This window comes from Pyrus communis, chromosome 9 (assembly GCF_041283825.1).
Source record: "Pyrus communis isolate YQ-2024b chromosome 9, ASM4128382v1, whole genome shotgun sequence".
NCBI classification, from domain to species: Eukaryota; Viridiplantae; Streptophyta; class Magnoliopsida; order Rosales; family Rosaceae; genus Pyrus; species Pyrus communis.
In genome coordinates, this window is record NC_142573.1 from 17,149,430 (window position 1) to 17,174,722 (window position 25,293).

At 38.6% G+C, this 25,293-nt stretch overlaps 1 protein-coding gene and 1 pseudogene across 3 annotated transcripts; both read left to right on the forward strand.

Moving 5' to 3' along the window:
• The first annotated feature begins 8,752 nt into the window (after window positions 1–8,752).
• On the forward strand, window positions 8,753–15,523 carry LOC137739303 (phospholipase D alpha 1). 2 transcript variants are annotated; one of them, XM_088699988.1, is made up of 4 exons: window positions 8,753–9,380; window positions 10,372–10,477; window positions 12,601–14,500; window positions 14,804–15,523. In XM_088699988.1, exons 2-4 carry the CDS (start codon window positions 10,379–10,381, stop codon window positions 15,235–15,237), a joined length of 2,433 nt encoding a protein of 810 aa, XP_088556114.1. In that variant the 5' UTR covers window positions 8,753–9,380; window positions 10,372–10,378; the 3' UTR covers window positions 15,238–15,523. The 2 variants fall into 2 exon arrangements, with proteins under 2 accessions (XP_088556114.1, XP_068334957.2); XM_068478856.2 differs by lacking the exon at window positions 8,753–9,380 and adding an exon at window positions 9,762–10,121.
• Window positions 15,524–17,492: 1,969 nt separating this feature from the next.
• On the forward strand, window positions 17,493–18,424 carry LOC148694350 (uncharacterized; annotated as a pseudogene). The gene is made up of 2 exons (XR_015966878.1): window positions 17,493–17,760; window positions 17,935–18,424. The product of XR_015966878.1 is annotated as an uncharacterized LOC148694350 (transcript).
• Window positions 18,425–25,293: the final 6,869 nt, after the last annotated feature.

The following is a 25,293-nucleotide window of genomic DNA, read 5'->3' on the forward strand; positions in this document are numbered from 1 at the left end:
CAAACAGTTTGAAGGTTAGAGATCCCTTGTTGCGCATTCACTTGCCTCCATGGCTAAGTGGCTTAACCCCAACGATGCCGTGGACACCCTCCTGATGGAGTGACTTTGACATAATCAAAGATTAAGGACCTAACCACAAGACAACTGTGATGCCTCAGGTCAAAAGACTAATTTGCATTATCCCAACCATGAGTTCTCATGTGACATGAATATGAGAACTCTTCGTTGATCGTGTTCAGTGAACTCATTCTCTATTGAGCACCTACGTACTTGTCTTGATGTCACACACACCAATGACTCGAGACTAGTCACTCTCCCTGAGAGAAGACATAGCACGTACTGATCTTAACGGACTGTCAATGCCCAATTGACAATCCTATGATCAGGAACGTTTAGGATGTGTCAACGAAAGAATGGTCTCATAAATCTAACTTTTTTTTAGATCGCATTCTTCCAATCACATATTCCTTGGACTTATCGTTTAAGCATATAACATTTATATGAGACGGCTCAAACAATAATCTTTGCCCTTTACATTTAAACTACATTAGTTTAACTTTGTGAAATGTCCGTAAAGTATCATCATATGATTGGTTTTAGGGCACATTTCCAACACTTTACCATCTCCTTGGCAGCCTTGGTATCCTCTTAGTTAAGAAGCATAGACTCGACTGCCAGAATCGCCGTTTTCTGCATCATAGTAAGCAGACCAATTTTTCTATATTAGGTCTTATACTTCACAAATGAACTTGGGCAAATAACCCATCTAACACCATCAACAAGCTTAGTACACGTGTCCATATCTTTAATCAAATTTGGCTTAAAAAACGCATAGATCTCAACAGTCTCTCCAGAAACAGGCTTGGTGTAATTCTCACAATTGCCCACGCGAGCAGTCACCTCTTTCTCAGCAGGCGAACCAGTCTCATTAGCAAAAGGAATAGGCCCTGGCGCCACTTTAGCAATGAAGTCCACCTTATTGCTCTTCATAGTAGTAAGCCTCTCCAAAGGTGAACCAGACTTGCCCCCCCCCCCCCCCCCACAAACGTCTTGGCACATATTTTGACACTAGGGGCACGATGAAACCTCTGCACTGAGCAATCCTATCATTAATCATACTAGCTACATTCGGCATGTCAGGCATCACCAGCTCAGATCTAGCAACCTCATCTTTCTTCCCCTTTAAAGAAGTCAAGTCAATCATATGTCTATCGGCAGTAGTTAGACCCTTACAAGCAGCGGAGGAAGCCTTCAGTTTTTTCTCAACCAGTAGCTCTTGAGCAGGCGGGAAAAATCTCTTATTTCCATTTTCATTCATAGCAGGCTCCACGACAGTGATTGGACGAGCTAATGCATCCACCTTGATCCATTTTATCTCCTCTCTCGGGGGCAACCCACCTTTTCTCCGGGCGAAGAGGACTAAGCAGCCAACGCTATTCACGGTACTCGGTGGGGATACCTAAAGCAACATGCACCTTCTTCATATCTGCAGAAGTCTTGGGAGTTGAGTTGAATTTCGAATGTACATAAGTAGGAGAAGACAATCAATAAATCAGATAGCAACTCAACTAAAGCATAAAGCAACCTAGAGACTAAGTAGTATACTTACCAATGATAAAAATCATCAGAATGCACAGGGAAGAATCAAACTTTTCCACTTATCTCTAGAATCTCCTTAGCCCAGTCATGATATCCCCTTGCTCAAATGATCAAAGATTGGATCTTAGCTATCTAACTCCATCAATATGGCCTATGTCAAAGAAGTACCATAATTCTTTGACAGTCAGATCCAAGTCAAAGAATTAGCTTAGATTGAGGAGTCCCACCATCACAAGGACCGTATTTCGAGAACATTGAGCAAGGTCACATTTCATGGAGCAAAGCACTTCTTGGAGGAAAAGCGGTATAGGAAATGTAAATCCTAACACGAAGTAGTAGGGATGAAACTTGATGGCTTTCCGAGCTCCACTACATGGCACACGGCTGCTACCCTCCTTGACACGTTTCACATGCACCCCATATGGAATGATGTGCCTATATGCTTCAAGGAAATCTCTAAACGAGTCATTAGAGCTAATTTTGAAGTGAGCAGCTTTGAAGTAGCCTACTTTACTCAAGGACCTACCTTGGAGATATAACGGCGACACACCATTATCACTCTTGTGGCTTGAAGAAGACATACTTGAAGAAATTTTACAAAGATACAAGGAAGAATCATTAGACAGCTACAAAAACAAAACAAAAAAACAAAAAAAAAAAGGGTAGGGCTCCAGGCCCCATGGCCCAAGAACCAAGCCACTACCCAAGACCATAGGAACCCAACAGTCACACCAGGCCCCACGGCATGGTCCATCTTTCTCTCGACCCGCAAGCCTGACAACCTAACCCAATTGGAGGGAAGGTTGGGGCCCCCACGCCACCCTCTCTCACTTCTCGCATAGGCCAAGCTCAATCGCTCACAAGCCAGCCTATGAAGAAGGCCTAAGCCTTCCTTCATCTCTCTGACATGGGCCCAGGCACAATGGCCCTGCCCATCTCTTCACCTAGCTTAGTCAGTCACCACTACACCAAGCCATCCACATCAGCAGCCATGCCGTGGCTTTCCAACCATTTTTTCGCACATCCTCAACCCCTGTCGAGCCAAATATCGAGCCCCAAGGCTCCAAAAAATTACGAAGACAAGAAAAATTAAAATTTTCTTATCTTGATGTGGCGTGACGATGAAGAAAGCAACAAAAGATGGTCCTTTGCATGGGCAAGTGTAGAAGATTGCTAGAGGAGAGGGAGCAAATATCCTTTAACTTTCTTTCTCTTGTAGGGCAGAATAAATTGCCCTCTTAAGTTGATTTAATCATTTACTTAAGGTAGACTTAAATAGACTTTGGAAGTGATTTATTTCCCTTTCCTAAGAGGTTATAATTTCCAATTAATGTGGGAATCTATATCAAAATAGGAAACAATCTTATGTTTCCTAAAGCAAGGGAAAATCTCTACACCTGCTACCTTGTCCTGCGAGCAACCTAACAGGTGTAAGGGCATTTGTGGAGCCAAAAATAAGCAATAAATTTATGTATGTGACACGTGGACTTTTGGATGAAAATTACAAAATTACCCTCGAGACACACCGGGATTCCCACGTGCATGCAACGGACAATAATGGCTCAATCAAGGAAGAGTCAAAAGTGATCAAAAGGGTATTTATTCAAATCCTTTTCATCACTCCTCATCAAATCCTTATTCAAAAGGTAACTCCCAATTTTCCTATTTAATTTATGATTAATTGTCATGTTAATTGCAAGATATTATTTAACATAATATCTTGCAATTATTCACACAATTTCACCATATATGGTTGACCACTATTCTCCAAATACGGCCGGCCACTCCCCTATAAATAGCCCTATTCTCCCACTAAAAAGCTAAGTCATTTGTACCCATAAACTTCTAAACACATTATTTTCATAATTCCAACTTTGGCATCAGAGATTCTTCGGCCAAAGCCCCCTATTCATCATGGGTGTGTGAGGCTTTTGGCCTTAATCTTAGGTGTTATTATTTTGCAGATGTATTTTCGTCAAAGGAGAAGACAACGAAAATTTGTCGACTCAGACATACCATATGTATCATCCATCGCATCAGTTGGGGATGCATAGGCTAGCATTCAGAGTGCAATAATAACCTTTGTGTGATGAAAGTATGGATTGACAAGTTGGACATCATGAAGCAAATGCTCGAAGACATAACACCTCATCTGGAAGCAACGTCTTAAATCCTCTTCTATGTACACCGAGTTGGAGTTGAAGTAGTTGTTCATCAGAGTCTCATGTGCGATCTCTCTTTTTCATGGTTTGTAAGAGCGACCAACAACAGAGCCACCTTATTGAGGTTGTTCTTCAGTTTCCTTACACGTCATGACAGCAACCATTGCTGCCATATATGTTGTGTTGCGCCGTGTATCATCTTCTTCATTAGACTCCTCTTCTCATCTCATCTTCATCCATTTATCTTCCAATTCAGAATTGGATAAGGACCCCCAGTTGGAATATGAAAAGGATCCAAAGTTGGAATTCATTGCAAACTTGAATTGAAAGAGATATTGGAGAGGGCAAAGATGAAGGTGTGTGAATTCTACCCTAATATCCTGCCAATTTACTTACATTGGAAGTTGAAGATAAGAAGTGTCACATAAATAAGAATCCTATCTAAAATTTGCACAACCAATTACTTATTGACACATGGCACTCAAAATCTTATTTGAAAAATTATTAAGACTACATAAAGATAAGAAATATGGAGAGTTACTCACTTAAGCAACACGTGTCACTTGAATCCTATCTGAAAAATTATTAAGATTATATAAAGATAAGAAATTTGGAGAGTTACTCATTTTAGAGACACGTGTCACTCAAAATCCTATCCCAAAATTATTGAGATTATATAAAGATAAGAAATCCGGAGGCTTATTCATTTAGCGACAAGTGGTACTCAAAATATATCCGAAAACTTATTTTAATATTGTAGTTTAATTCAATTAAAATAATAATTATTGAGGGGGCTAAAAAATAGCCCCCTTGGGTTGGAGATAGGTTTTTTGTCAAAGGGCTATGTTTTGGCCTATGGCCCTTTGGCCCCCTTGGTTAAAGATGGTATAAAATATGGTATGGCACTGTTCATTAAAAAAATAATTTCTTAGAGGGCTGTAGGGCTAAACATGGCAATTTGGCCCTCTTTCGGTTAGAGATGGCCTAATACCTTTGGCTATGTTTTGGCCTAGTGGGTTCCACTAAATTTGGCCTAGCCTTCAGATGGAGATGGATATTGTTTAAATCAGGCCATCTTCTAGCCCTTTAGCCCTATTCATTGGAGCTTCATTGGAGATGGCCTTACATGCGGACCAATTATGGGTTGTTGGATTTCATCTCAACGGCTGTAAACAAATCAATCAAATAGAGCTTACAGTGAAACCAATTCATAGATGGCCTATCATTAAAACCTAATAGACGACCTGACAACAATTTTTTTTTTAGCTAAAATTATGCATGTCCTCGACAATAGCTACATTTGGTACGCTTGTTGTCTCCTTCACCCACAACTCTCCTATAACTGTTTGAAAAAAAATTTAGTCAACTTCCTCCCTATTCGAAACTTAGTCTACATTATCTAGTGTTTGTCGTCTTTGGCGCGATGTTCAAAACTCACCCGACTTCCACATTGCGCATTTGAAACTTAGGCAAACTTCATTGGAAATTTGTCTAGTCGGTCCGATAGAAAGGACATGTTGCTTGCTTCCTTCTAGTTGCATTCAGAGTCCTTGTTTCAACAACACTCGACATGATACTTCATTCCTCAAAGTCAAGTTGAAATTTGGTGAGTTTGGAAATTTGGAACCCCATAAATAAATTTTTTTCATTTCTGTTAAATTTGATTAATTAATTTAGTGTTTGCAGTTAATAATGTATGCTCGTCGATAAAATTAGTTGAAATTAGTGGATATTTGTGAAAAATTTTGGGAATTTGGGTGCGCTGTGGGAATTTTTGGGAATTCGGTTTCAATTGAATTAGGAAACAACTTATATGGAAGCAATATCATTTTTACTCTCATTCTGGATAGTTTAATAAACTACTTTAACAGAAATCTAATTATGCTTCCTCCTGAATTCAATTCCTCCTCAATTAAATTCCTCTCATTCTGAGTATGAATTAAAAATAGTCAATACATAAACATTCCTTCATAGGAAAAAATAAGTGTGGAAAAATAAGTGTGGAATGAAAGCATTATGATTAAAATTTTCAACATAATGCTTGAATTAGTGGCAAAAAGTTTAATAAATAAGAAAAGTAAAACTTTCTTGGTGGAGGGTTAAGAAGGTGACAATTCAATTTCTTAAAAGCATTCGTACGTATTGAAGATTCTGAGTTCGACTCTTGCTCTCCTAAAGAAAGTTAATATAAACAGTGCAAGAATAGATGTTTAGAATTTTTCAAATTTGAAGGAGATCACATTTTTATACCACATTGGTGTACTATTTAATATGGCAAGTGACATACAACAAATACTCAATGAAATAAATTTACTAATTCACGTGGCATGTACAAACTTCTCACATGAAATGACACATTAAAAAAAAAAAAAAACTTATTTGTATATTAATAGGATGGTGCTATTCAACACTCATTTTTACCTCATACACGCTTTGTTAATTTCTGTCATTTGATCTTTATCAATTCATTCAATTCAACAATCGAAAATTAAGAAGAGTGTGTAGGAAGTAAAAAGGGGTGTGTGGATAGCACTATACTATTACTATTCCCTCTTATTTGGTAAAAAAGTTCTTAATAAAAGGGAATGATCACTGCCTAAAAAAAAAAAAAGAGTAATCCTAAGGGATCAAATGTTTACACCACATTGGAAAACCATCTTATGTGGAAAGTGATGCATATAATCGACACTTAATGAGCTAAATTTATTAATTGACGTGGCAAATATATATCACTTGCCACATCAAAAAGTATATAAAGGTGGTCTCCATAACTACTCAAGTTAAAAATGTAGTAAAATTATCAAGAAATTTAACTAAAGAGATTTAAAGCATCTCCAACCATGTTCTCTATTTTATAGCAAAGTTTTAATAAAAACTATCAAAAAGTTATTTTACAAGTTCTCTAAAAAAAATTGTCCTCCAACTTTACTCCGTACTTTAGAAAATCATAATGACTATGAGTCAATAATTAACCATTTAGAATACTTATTTATTTAAAATAATATTAAAACAATAAGCATCAATTATAGAGAGCCACTAGGACCTCCTTTCTCCTCCCTATACTTAAGAGCTCCCATATGAATCCGTAACTTAGCAAGTGGATAGGAGCATGTTGGACTTGATTTGTTTTACACTCTCTATATTCTAATTAGGAGCTAATTTAGGGGCCCATTGAAGATGCCCTCAATTAAAGTATCAAAATAGGACAACGGACTAAATTCAATCACAGCTCAAACTTTTGGACCTAGATCAAAATACATTTACCAAAAGCATTTGTTTCTTAACCGTAAGGTCACGTGTTTGAATTCCCTTTTCAATATAGCGATAAAAAAGGAACTACACACGTACATTGATTAATACACTACTCATGATGTACAAAATTAGAAAGCACAATTTTTCTTACTAGAGATGATCCATATAACGATTAACAATTTATGAATCGGAAAAAAGTTATACTAATGGATATGGACTCCAACTTTAATTAATCACACTAAATGAGATTGTAACTTAATCATCTGATGTAATGAAAGTACCAAAGGCATACATAAGCTCAAACATAAGTAGGGGAGTGAGGTTATCATATTCATATATAAAATTAAGAGTGATCTGTTTTTGACAAACTATGCAATAACTGTACTAAATTTATTTAAATATTTAAACTTATAGAGTAGTACCCTTTTCATATCAATTTAACTAAATTCATATCTTCGCCTCCAAAATCAACTTATACTTTAATGAGAATGAAAGTGAAAAGGTAAAAGAAAGGAAAAGTGAATTGGGATGACTGCAATAATTAGAAAAAAAGAGAAGGGATTAAAAGTAAATGAGTACTGTTATGCTTACTACATATTTGTATCATTTATATAATTATGAGGTCTTTAAAGGAAGGGATTCTTATTTTTTTTGGTAAAAATGAGGATTAGTTTTGAGACCCACACTACATCGAACTTCAACAATCTGACCCGTCTATTTTTCAAGTTAGATCTCATAGATCATCATAGCAAAATATAAGTCAAATTGAAAATATTTGAGGTATCTAATTGAGTTCAAAGAAATTGACGAACACCTTGTTATATAAGAAATAAAGAAATTTCATTATAATAATTAAATAGGCAAATGTTTTTTAATTAAATTGAATTTTAGTAAGGATGATTTATGAATCGAGAGTTACAAAACAGACAATTCAAATTGTTGAATTTCGAGGTGAAGTGAGACCTACAACTAATCCCAATTTTTACCAAAAAATGGAAATTCCTTTGAATAAAGAGACTGTGTACCATTTCTCTAATAAAAATAAGGCACAGCTGTAACATCTCACATCGCTCAGGGAAGTGATCCTTAAATGTATATTCTCATCCCTACCTAGCACGAGGCTTTTTGGGAGCTCACTGGCTTCGGGTTTCGTAGGAACTCCGAAGGTAAGCGAGAAGGGGGCTAAAGCAATCATATGATGGGTGACCCACTGGGAAGTTGCTCATGAGTTCCCAACAACAAAACCGTGAGGGAATGGTAAGCTCAAAGCAGACAATATCATGCTACGATGGTGGAGCGGACCCGGAAAGTGATCTGCCTCGGACCAGGATGTGACACTAGCACATGTAATCTCATCTTTATTAGAAATATTGTATAAATATACGGTAAGAAAAGTAATATTTTTTAAAGGGTTAATCTTAATTTACTACCTTAAAGTTTCATGATTTTCAACATTGGTACATGAAGTTTTTTGATCCCAGAACTATACCTCAAGTCTTAATTTTCAGACAGTCTCATACATCTGTTAAGTTGGCTGTTAAGTTAGCTATTAATTGATGACGCGATGTCTATATAGGCAATAAATGGGCACCATTTGTCATTAAGGACCCATGTGAAAATAAAAATATTTTAAAAATTTAAAATTAAAAAACTAAACTTAAAAAACTTAAAAATAAAATAAAAAATCAAACCTCACGCTTCCTAGTCTCAAGACTCTCAACTCTTCAACTACTTCAAGGCTTTCAACCAACTACAAATTGGCTCGTCAAATTGGGTTCTACATAACGGTGCTAAACCATGGATGGACGAATTCATTGCCCTTTCGAAAAATATGTCTCTACAATGGAGACAGAGAGATGCGGCCAGAAATTTGGGGACGAAGGTGAAGGCTGTCTCCTCCTCTCTTCCCGTCTGCAAGATCTCCCCCTCCGGTTAAAAAAACCCGATTCCATACTTCCTTCGAAACCCGATCACAGTGGAAGAGTTCGATCCACCCCTCCTTCACTCCCTAACCTCCTTCTCCCTTCTCTCCTCTGCATCCCACCCAACCCTCCTTTCCTACCTCCACCCCTCGCTCCCAATCCCCTTCACTGAGACGAAATCCACCTGAACGGCGGTGTACCTGTATATAATCAGAGGGCCGATAGCAACCGCAGGAGGGATTACTGCTGCCGTTGACCGATTAGTCGGAGCTCGAGTGGAAGTGAGTCGGCAGATTTGAGAGCAAGGTTGGAGATTACAAAGGAGAAATCAGGCGGCGGAGGATTAGGCCGAAGATCATGCCGCCGAGACAAAATCCAGTCACGCCGCACCTGCAAATTCATGTTTTCATGGTGGTGGAGAGTCCAAATCGGGAATCCAGGTCAGGTATGGAGGGATTAAAGGAGGCATGGGTTGGGAGGTGGTGGTGAGGGAAGGACGAGTGCGAGTGGGAAAAGGGACGGAGGAGGGAGACCGAGTTGGCGAAGACAGAGGAGGAAGAAGTGGTCTGAGCGATGGGGGATGGTTAAGATTTAGGTTTAGGTTTCGTTTTTTAAAATTTAAATTAATTTTCTATTTTTTTAATTTTTTTAATTTTTTAGTTTTTACATTCGTCCTTAATGACACGTGACGTCTATTCATTATTCATACAGATGTTACGTCATTAGTTAACGGTTGATTTAACAGTTAATTTAACGGATATATAAAATTGTTTAAAAATTAAAACTTTAGGTATGATTTTAAAATGAAAAAATTTTTATATATCAAATGTTGAAAATTACGAAATTGTAGAGTAATAAACAAAAATTAACCATTTTTTTTATAAACAAATTACCGAAAGAAAGTCATGCGGAGGAGGGAGGGAAAGGAAGGAGAAAAAGGAGGAGAATCATTCATCTTTGTCCATCCTCCTACTTTTAATAGCTAATTAAGCGGATCTCGCTTTCTGTCTCTGCATGGATTTTTCACATTATGAGGATGTTAAAGTATATTACCATCAGCTAATATTTTAAATATTACATCGCCGAGCCAATACCGGATCACATCCTCATTCTACTCCTCTCCCTATTCCTCATTTGCTCTCTCCTTCTACTTCCTCAGAGCACTCTCTCTCTCTGAAACCCAAAAGTAAGTGCCTCTCAACTTTTCCTGCTCTGATAAACAATTGTATTATCAGTCAATTCTGATTGGGATCACCCTTAATTCTCACTTATCATTGCAAAATATTGAAAAACAATTAGTTGGGTACTTTTTATCTGTGTGATCCGATCGGTTTCTGGTTTGTTTTGCGTAAAGTTTGAATTTTTCTTGGTTTTTTGGGTGGTTTGGGGTCTGATGCGAAGTGGTTTTGTTTGTTTTGGTTAATCATTGTGTGTAGGTGAGAAATGACGGAGGCAGAAAACCATTGGCTTCATGGGACGCTTCACGCTACGATTTTTGAGGTTGATAAGCTGCATAGTAGTAGTGGGAATTTCCTCCGCAAGGTATAATTTATGATTTTAATTTATTTATTTTTGTTGATTTGAGATCCGAGCTGATAAGGGTGATTTGAGATCTTTTGTAACTATGAGCATATAATTTTGGGAGTGTGTTTGTAATGGTCTTTGAAATGGGATATTAATTGGTTACGAACTCGTCACTCACGAGATTTGAACCTAAGACATCTTACAAGTGAAGAGAAATATCATAGACTGTAGTACTAAGTGGTGTCATTTTAATTTATATTGAGAATCAAGTATAGGATATAACAACAACAAAGCCTTATTCCATTAAGTGAGGTCGGTTAAAGTTGTAGGATAATTAACTAAAATTTATTTCACTTGCATAAAATGAGATCTTTTGGGTATGTTGTTTCTTATAGAAAATGAATGAGAAAATCATGACCATTACTATTTTTATATAAAATAGTCAGACCCCTACTCCTAGACCCCATGGTCCAATGGTCATCCACTGTTGGATTAAGTCATTTAACTTATTGTTGTTGTACTTTCTCCTCCACCGTTGGATTAGGATCGAACTGTGTGTGATCACAATCAGGGGTGGATGCATATATGGACTCAGGTGGTCCCCGGACCACTTGGAAGTTCAAAGATGCTCCTGTGAGGACCTTCGGGGACCACCCAACGGTCTGGGCAGGTGGTGGAAGAGAGAATATCAACATGGTTGTGCAACAAAAGCTTTGACTCAAAAAGAAATGTCTAATTAGAGAAGAACACAGAGAAGACCACCATGACTTTGCTGTTCTTGGACCCTGATTCCTACAAAGAAGAAAGACTTTCTCTCCATTTCCCACAGGACCAACTCCCTGTTTGTTTTTTTTAATTGTTGACCAATTAGGTTGTGCCAAGTAGTATTTTAATTAATAAAGGGAAGGTGTATTACTCTACCAGTACTTTTTATACCATATGTTTGATGTTAATTTTAGAAAAATTTACTATAAATTCATACGACATCTGGAAAATATTTTGTAAAATACTCGAACTCGTAATTACTTGAATATTCATCTCATACCATCAAATTCATTAAAATACTAGAGCAAAAATTCTGATATTTTTGGTTGTTATATGTTAAATAATAAACTTAATTAAAATAATATATAAATCCAAATTCTCAATTCATATATTGTTGTTTTTAGGTGTAAATAGGTACTTAATCCGCCTATTCTGCATGTACCTCTGTCTAGGCCCCGTCTAGGCACATAGGCACAAGGCCCTAGGTCTCAGCTAGTTGCTCGACTAGCGCCTATCTTACCTTGATTAGGCCCATCCTGGATCCACCACTGATCACAATATTCTTGGACTATAGGGTCTAAGGAGGAAATGGACTCATAAAATAATAGTCGAGGACATTTGTGGTCAGATGATCAATGCTAACTCCACATTGTTAATTGTAGTAATTAGTTTGCTCATTCCCCACTGGTGTACTATATATACATTAATTGGTAACTAGTATGACCTCTGTGTCTGATGTTTTCAAGAGAAGGCTGTTGTATTCAGTTGATTAGACTGTGTGCATCCATTTTCTTTTGGAGTGGAACTTGCACTATGTCATATAGCTTTCCGCATTTTTGTGTTTGATTTATTGAAGGATCTCCTCTCGTGCATAAGAACATCAAAAAGTGAAGCTTTATATGCACTATAAATGCGAGATTGATTTTTGTTATAGGCTATCCTGTTATACCATTGAATTGCGTTCATGTAGGGTGCTATATGTTTGAGATTTATGCATAGCCTCTCCGGTGTCCATTTATGGTTTTCGATATGGCCACTGTTGATTTTCTATATGCACACATTCAATTTTTTGGAGGGTATTTTCCTATCTTGGGAAGTGCAAGTCACATGTCATCCTATATAAGACGCTCAACACTATCATCATGTTCTCCTTTTCTTCACTTCATTTATCAGATTTTGTTTTGGTCAATATTCATTTGTCAGATAACTGAAAGCATTCTTAACTAATTGACATCCGTTGCCTAGTAAAAGTTTTTAAGGTTGCTTGTAGGAGGTGCAAACAAGATTACGATGAACTAGAAACTTTGAACTATCTACACAGTGTCTCTTTTTCTATTTACCTTTGTATTGTCTTATTTATGAATTTATCTGTGCAGATTACAGGAAAACTTGAGGAGACTGTTGGTATTGGCAAAGGAATTAGTAGACTCTATGCAACTGTTGATCTGGAAAGGGCTAGGGTTGGTAGGACAAGGGTTATAGAGAAAGAGCCCTCTAATCCCAGGTGGTATGAATCTTTCCACATTTACTGTGCCCATACTGCTGCAAACGTTATATTTACTGTCAAAGAGTCTAACCCTATTGGGGCATCATTAATTGGAAGAGCTTATGTACCTGTTCAAGAACTCAAAGAGGGGGAAGAAGTGGATCAATGGGCTGAAATTTTGGATGGAAAAAAGGAGCCCGTTCATGGAAATCCTAAAATACATGTGAAACTACAATTTTTCCATGTTACAAAGGACCGCAGTTGGGGTCTGGGTATTAGGAGTCCTAAGTTTCCTGGAGTTCCATTTACATTTTTCTCACAGAGAAAAGGGTGTAAGGTTTCCCTTTACCAAGATGCTCATATCCCAGATAAATTTATTCCTAAAATTCCTCTTGCTGGAGGCAAGCATTACGAGCCCCACAGATGCTGGGAAGACATCTTTGATGCAATAACTAATGCAAAGCACCTGATCTATATTACTGGTTGGTCAGTTTATACTGAAATTTCCTTGGTACGGGACTCAAGAAGGCCAAAGCCTGGTGGAGACATCACCATCGGTGAATTGCTTAAAAAGAAAGCAAGTGAAGGTGTTAGGGTTCTTGTGCTTGTTTGGGATGACAGAACGTCTGTTGGTTTATTGAAAAGAGATGGACTGATGGCCACTCATGACGAAGAAACTGCACAGTTCTTCCAGAATACTGACGTGCATTGTGTATTATGCCCCCGTAATCCTGATGGTGGTGGGAGCATTATTCAGGGCGCACAAGTCTCTACCATGTTCACTCATCACCAGAAGATTGTGGTTGTGGACCACGACTTGCCAAATGGAGAATCAGAGAGGAGAAGAATTGTGAGTTTTGTTGGGGGTCTTGATCTGTGTGATGGAAGATATGATACCCCCTTCCATTCACTTTTCAGGACATTGGATACTGCACACCATGATGATTTCCATCAGCCAAATTTTATTGGTGCTTCAATTACAAAAGGTGGTCCAAGGGAACCGTGGCATGATATCCACTCTCGACTAGAAGGGCCTATTGCTTGGGATGTTTTGTTCAACTTTGAGCAGAGATGGAGAAAGCAAGGTGGTAAAGATTTACTTGTTCAGCTTAGAGAGCTGGACGAAATCATTATTCCCCCTTCTCCTGTTATGTTCCCAGATGACCATGAGACGTGGAATGTTCAGTTATTCAGGTCAATTGACGGAGGAGCTGCTTTTGGCTTCCCAGATACGCCTGAAGATGCAGCTCGAGCTGGACTTGTTAGTGGGAAGGATAACATCATTGACCGAAGCATTCAGGATGCTTATATTCATGCTATTCGCCGTGCAAAGAATTTCATCTATATTGAAAATCAGTACTTTCTTGGGAGCTCTTTTGCCTGGGAGGCTGATGGTATCAAGCCTGATGACATTGGTGCTTTGCATGTAATTCCAAGGGAGCTTTCGCTTAAGATTGCTAGCAAGATTGAAGCCGGGGAGAGGTTTACTGTCTATGTTGTTGTCCCAATGTGGCCAGAGGGGATCCCAGAGTCGGCATCTGTTCAGGCAATATTAGACTGGCAGAGGAGGACTATGAATATGATGTATTCAGATATTAAGAGCGCATTAGATGCACAAGGTCTTGAGGAGGATCCTCGTAGCTACTTGACATTTTTCTGCCTTGGGAATCGGGAGGCGAAGAAGCGTGGGGAGTATGAACCCTCAGAGACACCAGAAGCAGATTCGGACTATCAAAGAGCTCAGGAAGCCCGGCGCTTCATGATTTATGTTCATACCAAGATGATGATAGGTAACTCCGCAATATAAACTTCGTGATACTCACTTTGGACATATCTTTTTGTGGATTTATATTCATGAACATTGTTCCTGCCCTGCAACATCTCCATTCACATGTAGTAAGCCCAACTCTCCACTGGATTATTCAGTTTTATGGTGTTTGAAACAACTTTATACATATTAGATAATCTGCTAGAAAGAAATATACAATCCTTTCTACTATAATGTTGCGTCTCATAGGATGATGGTGGTTCTATATTTTACCCATCGTGGTTACTACAAAACACATAATTGACTCACTCTCTCATTTCTGCAGTTGATGATGAGTACATAATTATTGGATCTGCCAACATCAACCAGAGATCAATGGATGGTGCGAGAGACTCTGAAATAGCCATGGGAGCCTACCAACCATATCATCTGTCAGTCAGGGAACCAGCACGTGGTCAGATCCATGGTTTCCGTATGGCTCTATGGTATGAGCACCTTGGGATGCTTGATGAGGTCTTCCTCCAGCCAGAAAGCATTGAATGTATTTCAAAGGTGAACCAGATTGCTGACAAGTACTGGGATCTGTATTCAAGTGAAACTCTTGAACACGATTTGCCTGGTCACTTGCTTCGCTATCCAATCGGTGTTACCAGCGAAGGAACTGTTACAGAGTTGCCAGGATTTGAATTCTTCCCTGACACCAAAGCTCGTATCCTTGGTGCCAAATCCGACTACCTTCCTCCGATCCTTACTACCTAAGTGTGCTTTTTGTCACTTGGGTTGTCAAAGTAAAACCTTCTACATTGTCATTTTGTTTTTACATAAACCTTCTACATTGTCTTCTTGTTTTACACTAGTATTTGTGATGGTAGATTAATAAGTCTTATCTGCTTCACAACCTGCATAGATGTTTTTAATGGGGGCAGGATGTTCACAGCAGGTTTTATAGTGATGCGGTAATGATGTGGTGTGATTTGCTGACTGATATAACTTATGAGCCATGTTTAATTAGTTTAGTGTAATCTTATTTGGTTTTCTTCTCTTATCTGGCCCCTTTGCCCTTGGTTTGGTGATGTGCTCATGCTCAGCATTAGTTTGTTTTTGAATCTATATTTTGAACTATGGTGGTTTTGGATGAAGAAAATAAACTTAAATTTTGAACGAAAGAATTTTAGTATTGTCATACAGCCGCAACCACCACCACCCTGCCACCATCGTTACCACCCCACAACCATTTCTTCCACCCACCCTGCTGCGTCCTTGGTTTCTCCGATGCAGCTGGCGACTGTAAGTTGTCAATAATGGCCATAATCCCATCTCTGATGTTGGTGTACATCATTTTTGAGATGGAGGACCAGGATTTTAAGATTTTGTCACATCCCCGCCGGCTTTGGACTAGGCACGATCGAACTCACTACACCACCATCAACCTCGACAAGGCCGGAGTGCGTGGGATTGCAGCGAGTACTGTTGTAGGACCAATGGCTATTACTGATGACACCAAACCAGTAGTGATTCAACCTTAACCAACTTGCAAGTTACAGAAATGGCGATGGAAGAAGAAGGAGCTCAGCTTAATACTTTTGTAATATTTTATTTTATTATATCTAATCGTTGGAAGAGAGAGAATATGGCTTAACTAGCCCATTACGCATGTGTGACTTGCCGCTTGGCACTAACAGATTAAGTAACAAAATAAGCTTCAATAAAGAAGTGCAAATTACAAATTAAACCCAAACTATTACAAATTGACCCCCAAATTGATTGCTTGTGATTAAAGCAATCACCAGAACATAACAATACCTTTACCTTCAAAACAACCTTGTCCCCAAGGTTCATACTGCAAAGTCCGGGAATCGTTGTTTGCGCTAAAAGTTGCACTCCAGCAGCATTACCTTTTTTGTACATCCTGCGAGCTAGGATTGTCATTGGGGCATTCTGCATTAAACCATAATCAACCACTATTCTGTGCCAACTCTAAATTGCTTTTGAGGGCTAGCATTCCATCTTTTCCAGCAAATTATGTTCCATGGAAGCCACTTTAGCGGAGCCAACTTCATATGGGGCAATGTGTTTGGGAGGATAACTTAAATGGAGTATACTTGGAAGAAGTATGATAGGCAGTTTTGGAACACCAATATGCCCATGGTAACCATTTTACCCATTTCTTTGGTTGCCCTCAACAAAGCACCTCAAGTAAGTTTCTTGACACCTGTTCATCCCCTCAGTTTGTCCATCACTCTGAGGGAGATAACCAGAACTCATGCATAACTTGGAGCCTTGAAGTTCGACAAATTCTCTCCAAAAAAACTTATAAACATCGGATCACTATCACTGACAATTGAGTTGGGCATCCCGTGCAATTTAAAAACATTCTCAATGAACAACTGAGCAATAGTGGCAACATTAACATGAAATTTTAATAATAAATGTTTTAAAACAAACTATTAATTAATTAATAAAATGCACTTATAATTAACAAACAAAAATATTGTTGATTATGGCATCTGTTTTTTTACCGTTAATGTTGATTAGTACATTTTAACTTTTTGTTTAAAAATATTTTTGCCATCATTTTTCACTGGTAGCACTGATTCAGATATTTTACATTTTGTTTAGAGATAGGCCTGGTTTGGTACCGATGTGATTCTGAAAAAAGCTGGTATCAAAAAAAGCTGGGAGCTGTTTTTGTGTTTGGTAAACATTCAGCTTCAGCTTTTTTTTCACAGTTTTGGGTGAAAAAAAACCAAAAACAAGAAGATGCAAAACCCAACTTTGAAAACCCTGCTTTTTTTCACATCTATTTTATATAAAAGTTTACCAAACACTATAATACTGTTTTTTTTTTCAAAAGCACTTTTATAAAAAAAGTTTACCAAACACTCTGCTGCTTTATTTCACAGCTGCTTATTCTCACAGCACAGCAGAAACAGCTTTTTTTCAAAGCACAGCAATACCAAACCAGCTCATACTCTTATGTAACGCAGCCGCCTCTACACGTTCTTTTGTATGCAACAATTCACAAACATAACATAAAACGCCTCTTCGATCGGTGACCTGAAACCCCTCAACATCTTTCCTTTTTTGCACCAAACTATCCTCTGGTTATTTGTTCCGCCATGTCTTCTATGCTGAGCTCGCAAGGTTTTGTCCTGGCAACTGCCATGGCCGTCTCCAGCACTCTCGTTTGTCTTGTTTTCTCCCGGCAAAAGACTTTACCACCAACCCAACTTTCCAATCAGTCTCCAAACCAAATCCCTCTGCGTTCTTGCTTGTGTTCAGGTAATTGGGTTTCTCTTACATATATTTTTTTTTTATTTGACGCAGCGATATTCTAAACTACTCCAAACTAACGCGGCTGGCACACTTTCCTGACCAACTGGCTTACGTTTTCTTTCTTGTTTCTCATTGCTCGGTAATTTTCTTTTCTTATGTTTGTTGGGTTGTTTTGTTCAGGTGACAAGAAGAGGGAGAGGAAGAAAAAGAGGGTGCATTTTGCTGAAAATATTGACGAGGAGGAGCCAATTGGGGATGGAGAGGAGGAAGAACCGATCGGTAGAAAGCAGAGCAAACTCAAAACAAGTTGCAGAAACGAAATTCGATGAAGGATTCCGGAGAATCGAATCGCTTTGTACAATGGAATTCTCAAGAACCGCATGCAGAGGATGGCGTGCTCTCATTGATTGCTCTGGAAATTTCTGGCGCTCTTCGTTTCTTGGCTGATAAGAACAAACAAAATGTTGGTTTTTTGTGGTTGTGTTTTTTTCTTTTTTTTTTTCTTCCCAAAATTGTGGTTGTAAATACTTTGAATTTTTCGATTAGTTAAGAAAATTTGGGCAATGCTTTCTCTTCTACTTTCCGGCCATCAAATTTAGAAATCTTTGAATATAATTTAATGTAGAAAACTGTGCTCTATTATCTTAGTGAATAGAGTTTTTGGTGTTTACTCGGGTTTAAAATTCTCTCAATTTTTTAAATTATTGTAATAGTTTAGAATAATTTTTTTTAATAAATAATAGAAAAAAAAGAATTGAAAAAACTAGTGTCTCCAAGGCTTTGCTGCAACAAATGTTGATTTGTTTGTCTTATCTTGGTTGGTTTCCATCTTGGCCATTACTTGCCTAAAAATTGTAGCTACTTTGTGATAAATAAAAAAAGTATTTATGACTTGTGATGTGTTATTGACAATTCGAAAAAGTCGTCATGTAATCCTCTATTCGAATTTTTATAAGGTGGTAATATATGTCCTTAATGAGACATCTTCAACAACATCTCCGATAAGAGTTGCAAAGTTCCTCAAAATAAGTATTTTACATTTTTAGTTGATAGGAAACCTTTTCAATAAATGAGAAAAACATTCATCTTAGCTGGAAATACTTTAAAGGACAAAAAATATTTAGAAATGTTATATTTAAGTGAAGTGCAAAGACAACAAGAAATTCATGTAATTCTCAAGATTCACCATTCTTTCCAACTCGCATTCTATCAACTCACCTAAATTACTTGTGTTTCCAAACTTCAAAATGTTAATCATCCCATAGTCTATTTTGACCTTTCATCATTCGAATCAAGGCTTCAATAATTCAAAATATTCAAAGTAAATGCCTCCAATCTGTAAGTCTTCCCCTTCGAAGTTCTACCCATATAAATATATATTGTGATAGCCCGTCCCAAATTATTTGTACCGTAGGTGTGAAATGACGATTTTGCCCTTGGTTGTTAGTTTCCATTGTGGGGTGTTGTTTAGTTGTTTCTTTTTTGTTGTTGACTCATCTAGGACCACACACCCACACACACACACACCCGTGAACCTTTCTCTTTCTCTTCTCTCTCGGACTTTCTTCCATTTCCGTCAAAGTGTACGAATAAATTCCCATCCACCCATTTTTGGCACGGATCGTGATCAGTGTAGGTATTTTTGGACTCCTTTCGAGATTAGGAGTCAATTGGTGGTGGTGGTTGGACGTGAGACCCTTGAAAACCCAAGAACCCGAGATCCCATTTCGAGGTACTGTTCATGCATATGTAAATACGAAGGTTTCAGATGATTCTAAGGTTATAGTGAGCTTTAAGACACTCTCTTGAAGCCCAGAGAAGCATTTTGGAAGAAATTGGACATCAGGAAGCCCAAGTTCAGTGAGTTGCAAGTTTGGCTGGAATATCGAGGTTTCTCTGGTGAGATTCCGTGAATTTCAGGGCTTGAAAGTGGTAAGGTTTTGTTCTACTCGTTGTAAGCTACATTTTGGTACAAATTTCATGAAATTTGGATGAAAAACGACTGAGATTTAAAGGTTTAAAGTTTTTCCCAGTTTCCAGCGACTAGTCGGAGAAAAAAGGGGAATATTGCGTTAATCTTAACGGAATATTCATAACAGCAGTTAACGGCGCCAGGTTAGTTTTAACGGAATATGCTTGCTTTTGGAGGGAATATTCCCTAACGCCGTTAGGGTTTCCACACTTGTGCCAGGCACGTGCTCGCACGTGGCCGGCGCGTGGCGGCGTGTGGATGGTTAGAAAATTATTTTAAAAATATGGGGATGTTCGTGAGGTTAAGTAGATCATGTTGGTATATTCAAGCACCCCATTTGAGCATTGTATGAGAAGTTATCACCTAGTTTTGGTTATGTGCTTTAAATTGACGTTTTTATAGTTGTTTCGCATATAGGTGAGACCTATCCTGAAGACGAGCGCAATCACTCAAGGCTCGGGGGTTACGACCCTTCCACATACCAGTGAGTGAGCATTTAGCTTTCCGTATATACCTATATACTTGAGAGTTTTCCCAGAAAATGAAATTGAATGTTTATATGTTTTAAAATGCCATGCAAAGTGTCTGCCTATTTATTTATGCATTTGTAGTTGCATATATGTATGTTTGGTGCTGCAGACGCATAGGAAAGTGCCAGGTAAGTTATAGTTTATGGTTGTGAATTAGTGGTTATGTGAGATGTATTGAGAGCTCATAAACTTGCACTCCGGTGTTAGTGCTCCCGCCCAGAGTTAGGGCATAGTCCTTCACGTGATGTTCACCTCCCGCACCACACGCTCATCTTGGATCCAAGTTAGGTGCACAATCCTGTCGTACAGACCACTATAGGTGGTTCCGACTCGTAGGTGACCCACGATTATTCACACAGTCTTCACGTGATCGTAGCACTTGAGCATATTTATTTACACCCAGTCTTGTCGTACAGACCACTTTAGGTGGTTCCGACTCGTGTGCAGGTATAGTTGTTGAGATGTGGATTGGAGCTTTAGATTCAGCCATACAGGTCACGTTAGGTGACTCCGGTTGATATATCATTTGCATTGATTGACATTACCTGGGTTACTTACATCTTATGTTGAGAAATTCGATATGGCATATTTACGAATGTTGTTATTCTGAGCATGATTTCTATATATATAATCTATTTTCTGGGAAATTTTACGGGTTTTACGGAGAGGGGTTAGAACTTTTGAGAATGAAATGATTTTGAAAAGCTTTGCTTTTGCCCACTCACACTTTCTGTTTTGCGCCCCTCCAAGTTTTAGGTAGAAGCACTTTGGTGGCTCACGAGGACTTTGACGGTGGTTCTGACAGAACATCACAAATGTAGGATCACCTTTGGGTGTTGTATAATTAGTATTCGTCCTACTAGACTACACTTAGGTTTTTGTGCTCTGATTATGTTTATCACACTTAGCCTTACACTAGCGTATTACTTTAACTAGTTTCTCTAGTAGTTTGGTTTTTATTTATTCGTAATATTTTATTAATTATACTTCCGCACTGTGCACATGGATACGTCACTCTCACGTGACGACCAGCACGCCTTGATTTCGGTCGGGATGTGTCATATATGGAGAAATTTTTCATTGTGACGGGAACATGGGTGATACATTACGTATTTTTATATAAGTGGTGGGAAATTGTATTTTTTAAGTTATTAGCTTTTTAGTACATATATTCTTCCATTGGTATAGTGACACATGGTGTACCATCCCGTGTTCCAGTCACATTGAAAAATCTCTCGAATATTACAGTTTCGTGGGTCCAGAATCATTTAAGTCAGGCTTAAATCCTAGGGAGAATCTAGCCCAGAGATATATTTTCTCCCCAAGACTTATTTTAGCCCATGACTGGATATGGTTTGGGGGATTTTAAAGCTTATATTTTAAGCTTTATCCCATGAGTTGAAGATGGTCTAATGATGATAAATAAAATAGTGAACATCATCATCACTTGAGGGTAGTGAGCAAATATATTTCCTCCTTTAGGCACCAACACCACTATCTGCTTGCCACACGTCCATTAATCAGAGTATTACTAATTCAGCTAAGCATTCCCCAGCCACTCCCTTACCTTTCACTTATAAAATAGTTAGAACAAAAAGTAAACAAAAGCAATGAGGGAAGTGTTGTTGTCAAACTGCAGTTTGGTTTGGTCAACTTAGTTCGGGCAGCTAATTGGGTTGCTAGCTAGTTGGCACTCCTTTCGAGTTGGAAATTTCCATTTTCCTTTATCTTGGTTCACTTCGAACTTGAAATTGTTGAGGTGCTCCATTCGACTCAAGTTTTGGATTCACACGGTTCAGGTTTTAACCTCACATGAGTCGATGTACTAATTGAACATAATTAATTGATCAAATCAATTGTGTACCTCTACTGAAAACACCGTTTATTATGTAACAGAAAAATAACGTTGATGAAGATCTATTATAGAGTCTACAACTACGTTTACGGTATGTTTACCATAAGAAAATATGAGACTGTAAAAGATTGTGGATATTAATGATGGGGTATAGGATAAACGAATTCTCTATAATAATCTCATGCCTTGACTTTTTTAGGTATGAGATACTTGAATGCACTAATTTTTTTCATTCTTTAGTTGTTAATAAATACAAGAATGTGAATGCTACCATACTTTATAAGTAAGCATGCCCTTAGAATATCATAAATAATAAACTAGGAATGAATATTAGATAAACAAAGAAAAAAAAAAAACAAGAAATTAATATAAGCATGAGTCATTGGAGGAGAATATATAGCATACTCCCTTTTAATATATTATTTATTTAACCCAAAAAAAAAAAAAATCTCTTTGGCCTTTTGTGTCACATCCCGACCCGGGCTCCACCACATCTTGGGCTCAACTCCGCCGTAGTACGATATTGTCCGCTTTGGGCCCTGACCACACCCTCACGGTTTTGGTTCTGGGAACTCACACGAGAACTTCCCAGTGGGTCACCTATCCTGGGAATGCTCTCACCCAAACTCGCTTAACTTCGGAGTTCCGATGGAACCCGAAGTCAGTGAGCTCCCAAAAAGCCTCGTGGTATATGGAGGTGGGCATGTACATATAAGGCATGGAGGATCCTTTCCTCTGGGCGATGTGGGATCTAACAATCCACCCCCCTTCAGAGCCCAACGTCTTCGTCGGCACACTTCTAGCCAAGGATTGGCTCTGATACCAAATTGTCACATCCCGACCCAGGCTTCACCACATCTCGGGCTTGACTCCGCCGTAGCACGATATTGTCCGTTTTGGGCCCCGACCACGCTCTCATGGTTTTATTTCTGGGAACTCACACGAGAACTTCCCAGTGGGTCACCCATCCTGGGAATGCTCTCGCCCAAACTCGCTTAACTTCGGAGTTCCAATGGAACCCGAAGCTAGTGAGCTCCCAAAAGGCCTTGTACTATATGGAGATGGGCATGTACATATAAGGCATAGAGGATTCTCTCCCCTGGGCAATGTGGGATCTAACAAGATTTGATGGACTTGATTTGATTCTCAAGTTCTCGAGTATTCTTCTAGCCTTCTTGACGTAGTTATATTCTCACTAAGTTTGAGAGAACTTCACTATGAATTTGCTTGCTAAGGCGTTGCAAACTACGTTGGCTCGACTACATGCAGGTATGTCACTATTGTATACATCGTGATGCGAGTTTTACTACCAAGTTAGTTTTTTACTCTAAAAGTTGGGAAGAAATTCCAAGATTTCTGGGAAAAGTTGGTCGTGGCCATTTGGCCACTTTCAGCCCAAATTCCTGGACAACGTAGACCACATTTGAACTTTTTGTTAATATGGATCGATTCATTACATTCCTAGCTTTAATTTGGTCTTTGTAGAATTGTTTTTTTTTTTTTATTAAGAATCGAGCTCGTTAGGAGCTCTAGAAGTTGGACCTTTAACCTGCAAAGCGCAGGAACTCGTGAAGAAGGCGAGTACGTACATACTCGCAGGCACATGGTCTCACATGGGTCCTCGGCACGTGTAGTGTGTGGCTGCCAGTGCAACCACTTGTGGCGGAGCGTCCGGCCTCCAATTGACCTTCTGTCAATTTGTGTAGGTCCGTGACTTCGAGTAGATCGATTTAGTATATTCAAACCTTATGTTTGGGCAATCTACAGAGGTTTTATTTAAGTTTCCATTTATGTGTTATTAAACTAAGTTAATTAGTAATTTCACATATAGGGGAAACATATCCCGAGGACGTACAGGGTCAAGCAAGGCTCGGAGCTTCGTTTTGACTACGTATCTGTGAGTGGGTAGTTTGTTTTTATACCTATATATAATTATAGTTTCCATTAATGCGTATTTACTTCACTTTTACGCTTATATTGCCAAGTATCATTATTGTGATATAAATTGTGATAAATGCTGCTATATGGTTGGGACATTACTCTCATGACATTCATACATATATGTACATGCTCATCCTGTTGCATCGGTGTTAGTACTCGCCCTAGGGCCAAGGCCAGTCCTTCATGTGTATGTTCACATCACACCGTTTGCTCGCCTTGGATCCAAGTTAGGTGCCAGTCCTGTCGGGTAGTTGCATTGGGCAAATCCGACTCGTATGTGACGTGCTTCTACACCAGTCTTCACCTAATTGTAGTACTAAAGCGTATTGATTACACCCAGTCCTATTCGTGTCAGAGATTATCTGTTCAAATTCATGTGTCAGCTTAAATGGATGAGCACTTAGTTATACTTGATTATCACATGATTATATTACTGCGGCATTTGATATATCATGACTTGGCATATTTCTGGTTATATTGATGTTGTACTTTTGTTACATACTTACGTAGTATGTTTTACGAAAACTATACTTGTTTTATAGCAAGGGGTTAGTATGTTCGAAAATCAAGGTTTTCCTTACAAACGTTGTTTTGCTGACCCACTCAACTTTGTTTTTCTCCCCTCCAGGTTTAGTAGCTAGGCTTACGTGTAAATGAAGGTTCTGGCAATTCTCAAGAGATGGTTATCTTCAGTGGTATAACCCTTACCCTAATTACTGTACTATTCTTATGTTCTACCATCACGTGTGAAATGGGTGCAATCCCGCTCACCCGCGCACTCTTTTATTTAGGCACTTTTAGGTTTAAATTTATTCACATTCTTTTTCCACTACACTACACTTTATGGCTTCATCACCCTCTAGGTGTCGGCTAGCACAACTCGATTCGGAGTCCAAGTGAACTTTACAGGTTGAGGTGTGTAATTTTTCCCTTTTGATATATTATTTGTTTAACAAAAAAAAATTATATAGCATACATATATTTGACAAGAGGAGTAAAGATAAAGATGATCTAGCTGGGCACACCACACTAGATCATAACCCAAGAAGTGTGATAGGCATTGGATGACAACGGCTCACCAATCTTAGTCGTATAAGCTAGGCTTGTTGTGAGCCCACCTGCAACAAATTCTTCGTTCGTGTTGCTTTTGATGCGCAAGCCTGCCACTTTCCCCCCTTAATGTGTTGTTGCAGCTTGTTGGGCCCTCTTCCCACTTGCATTTCTTATCTATTTAAGGTGGA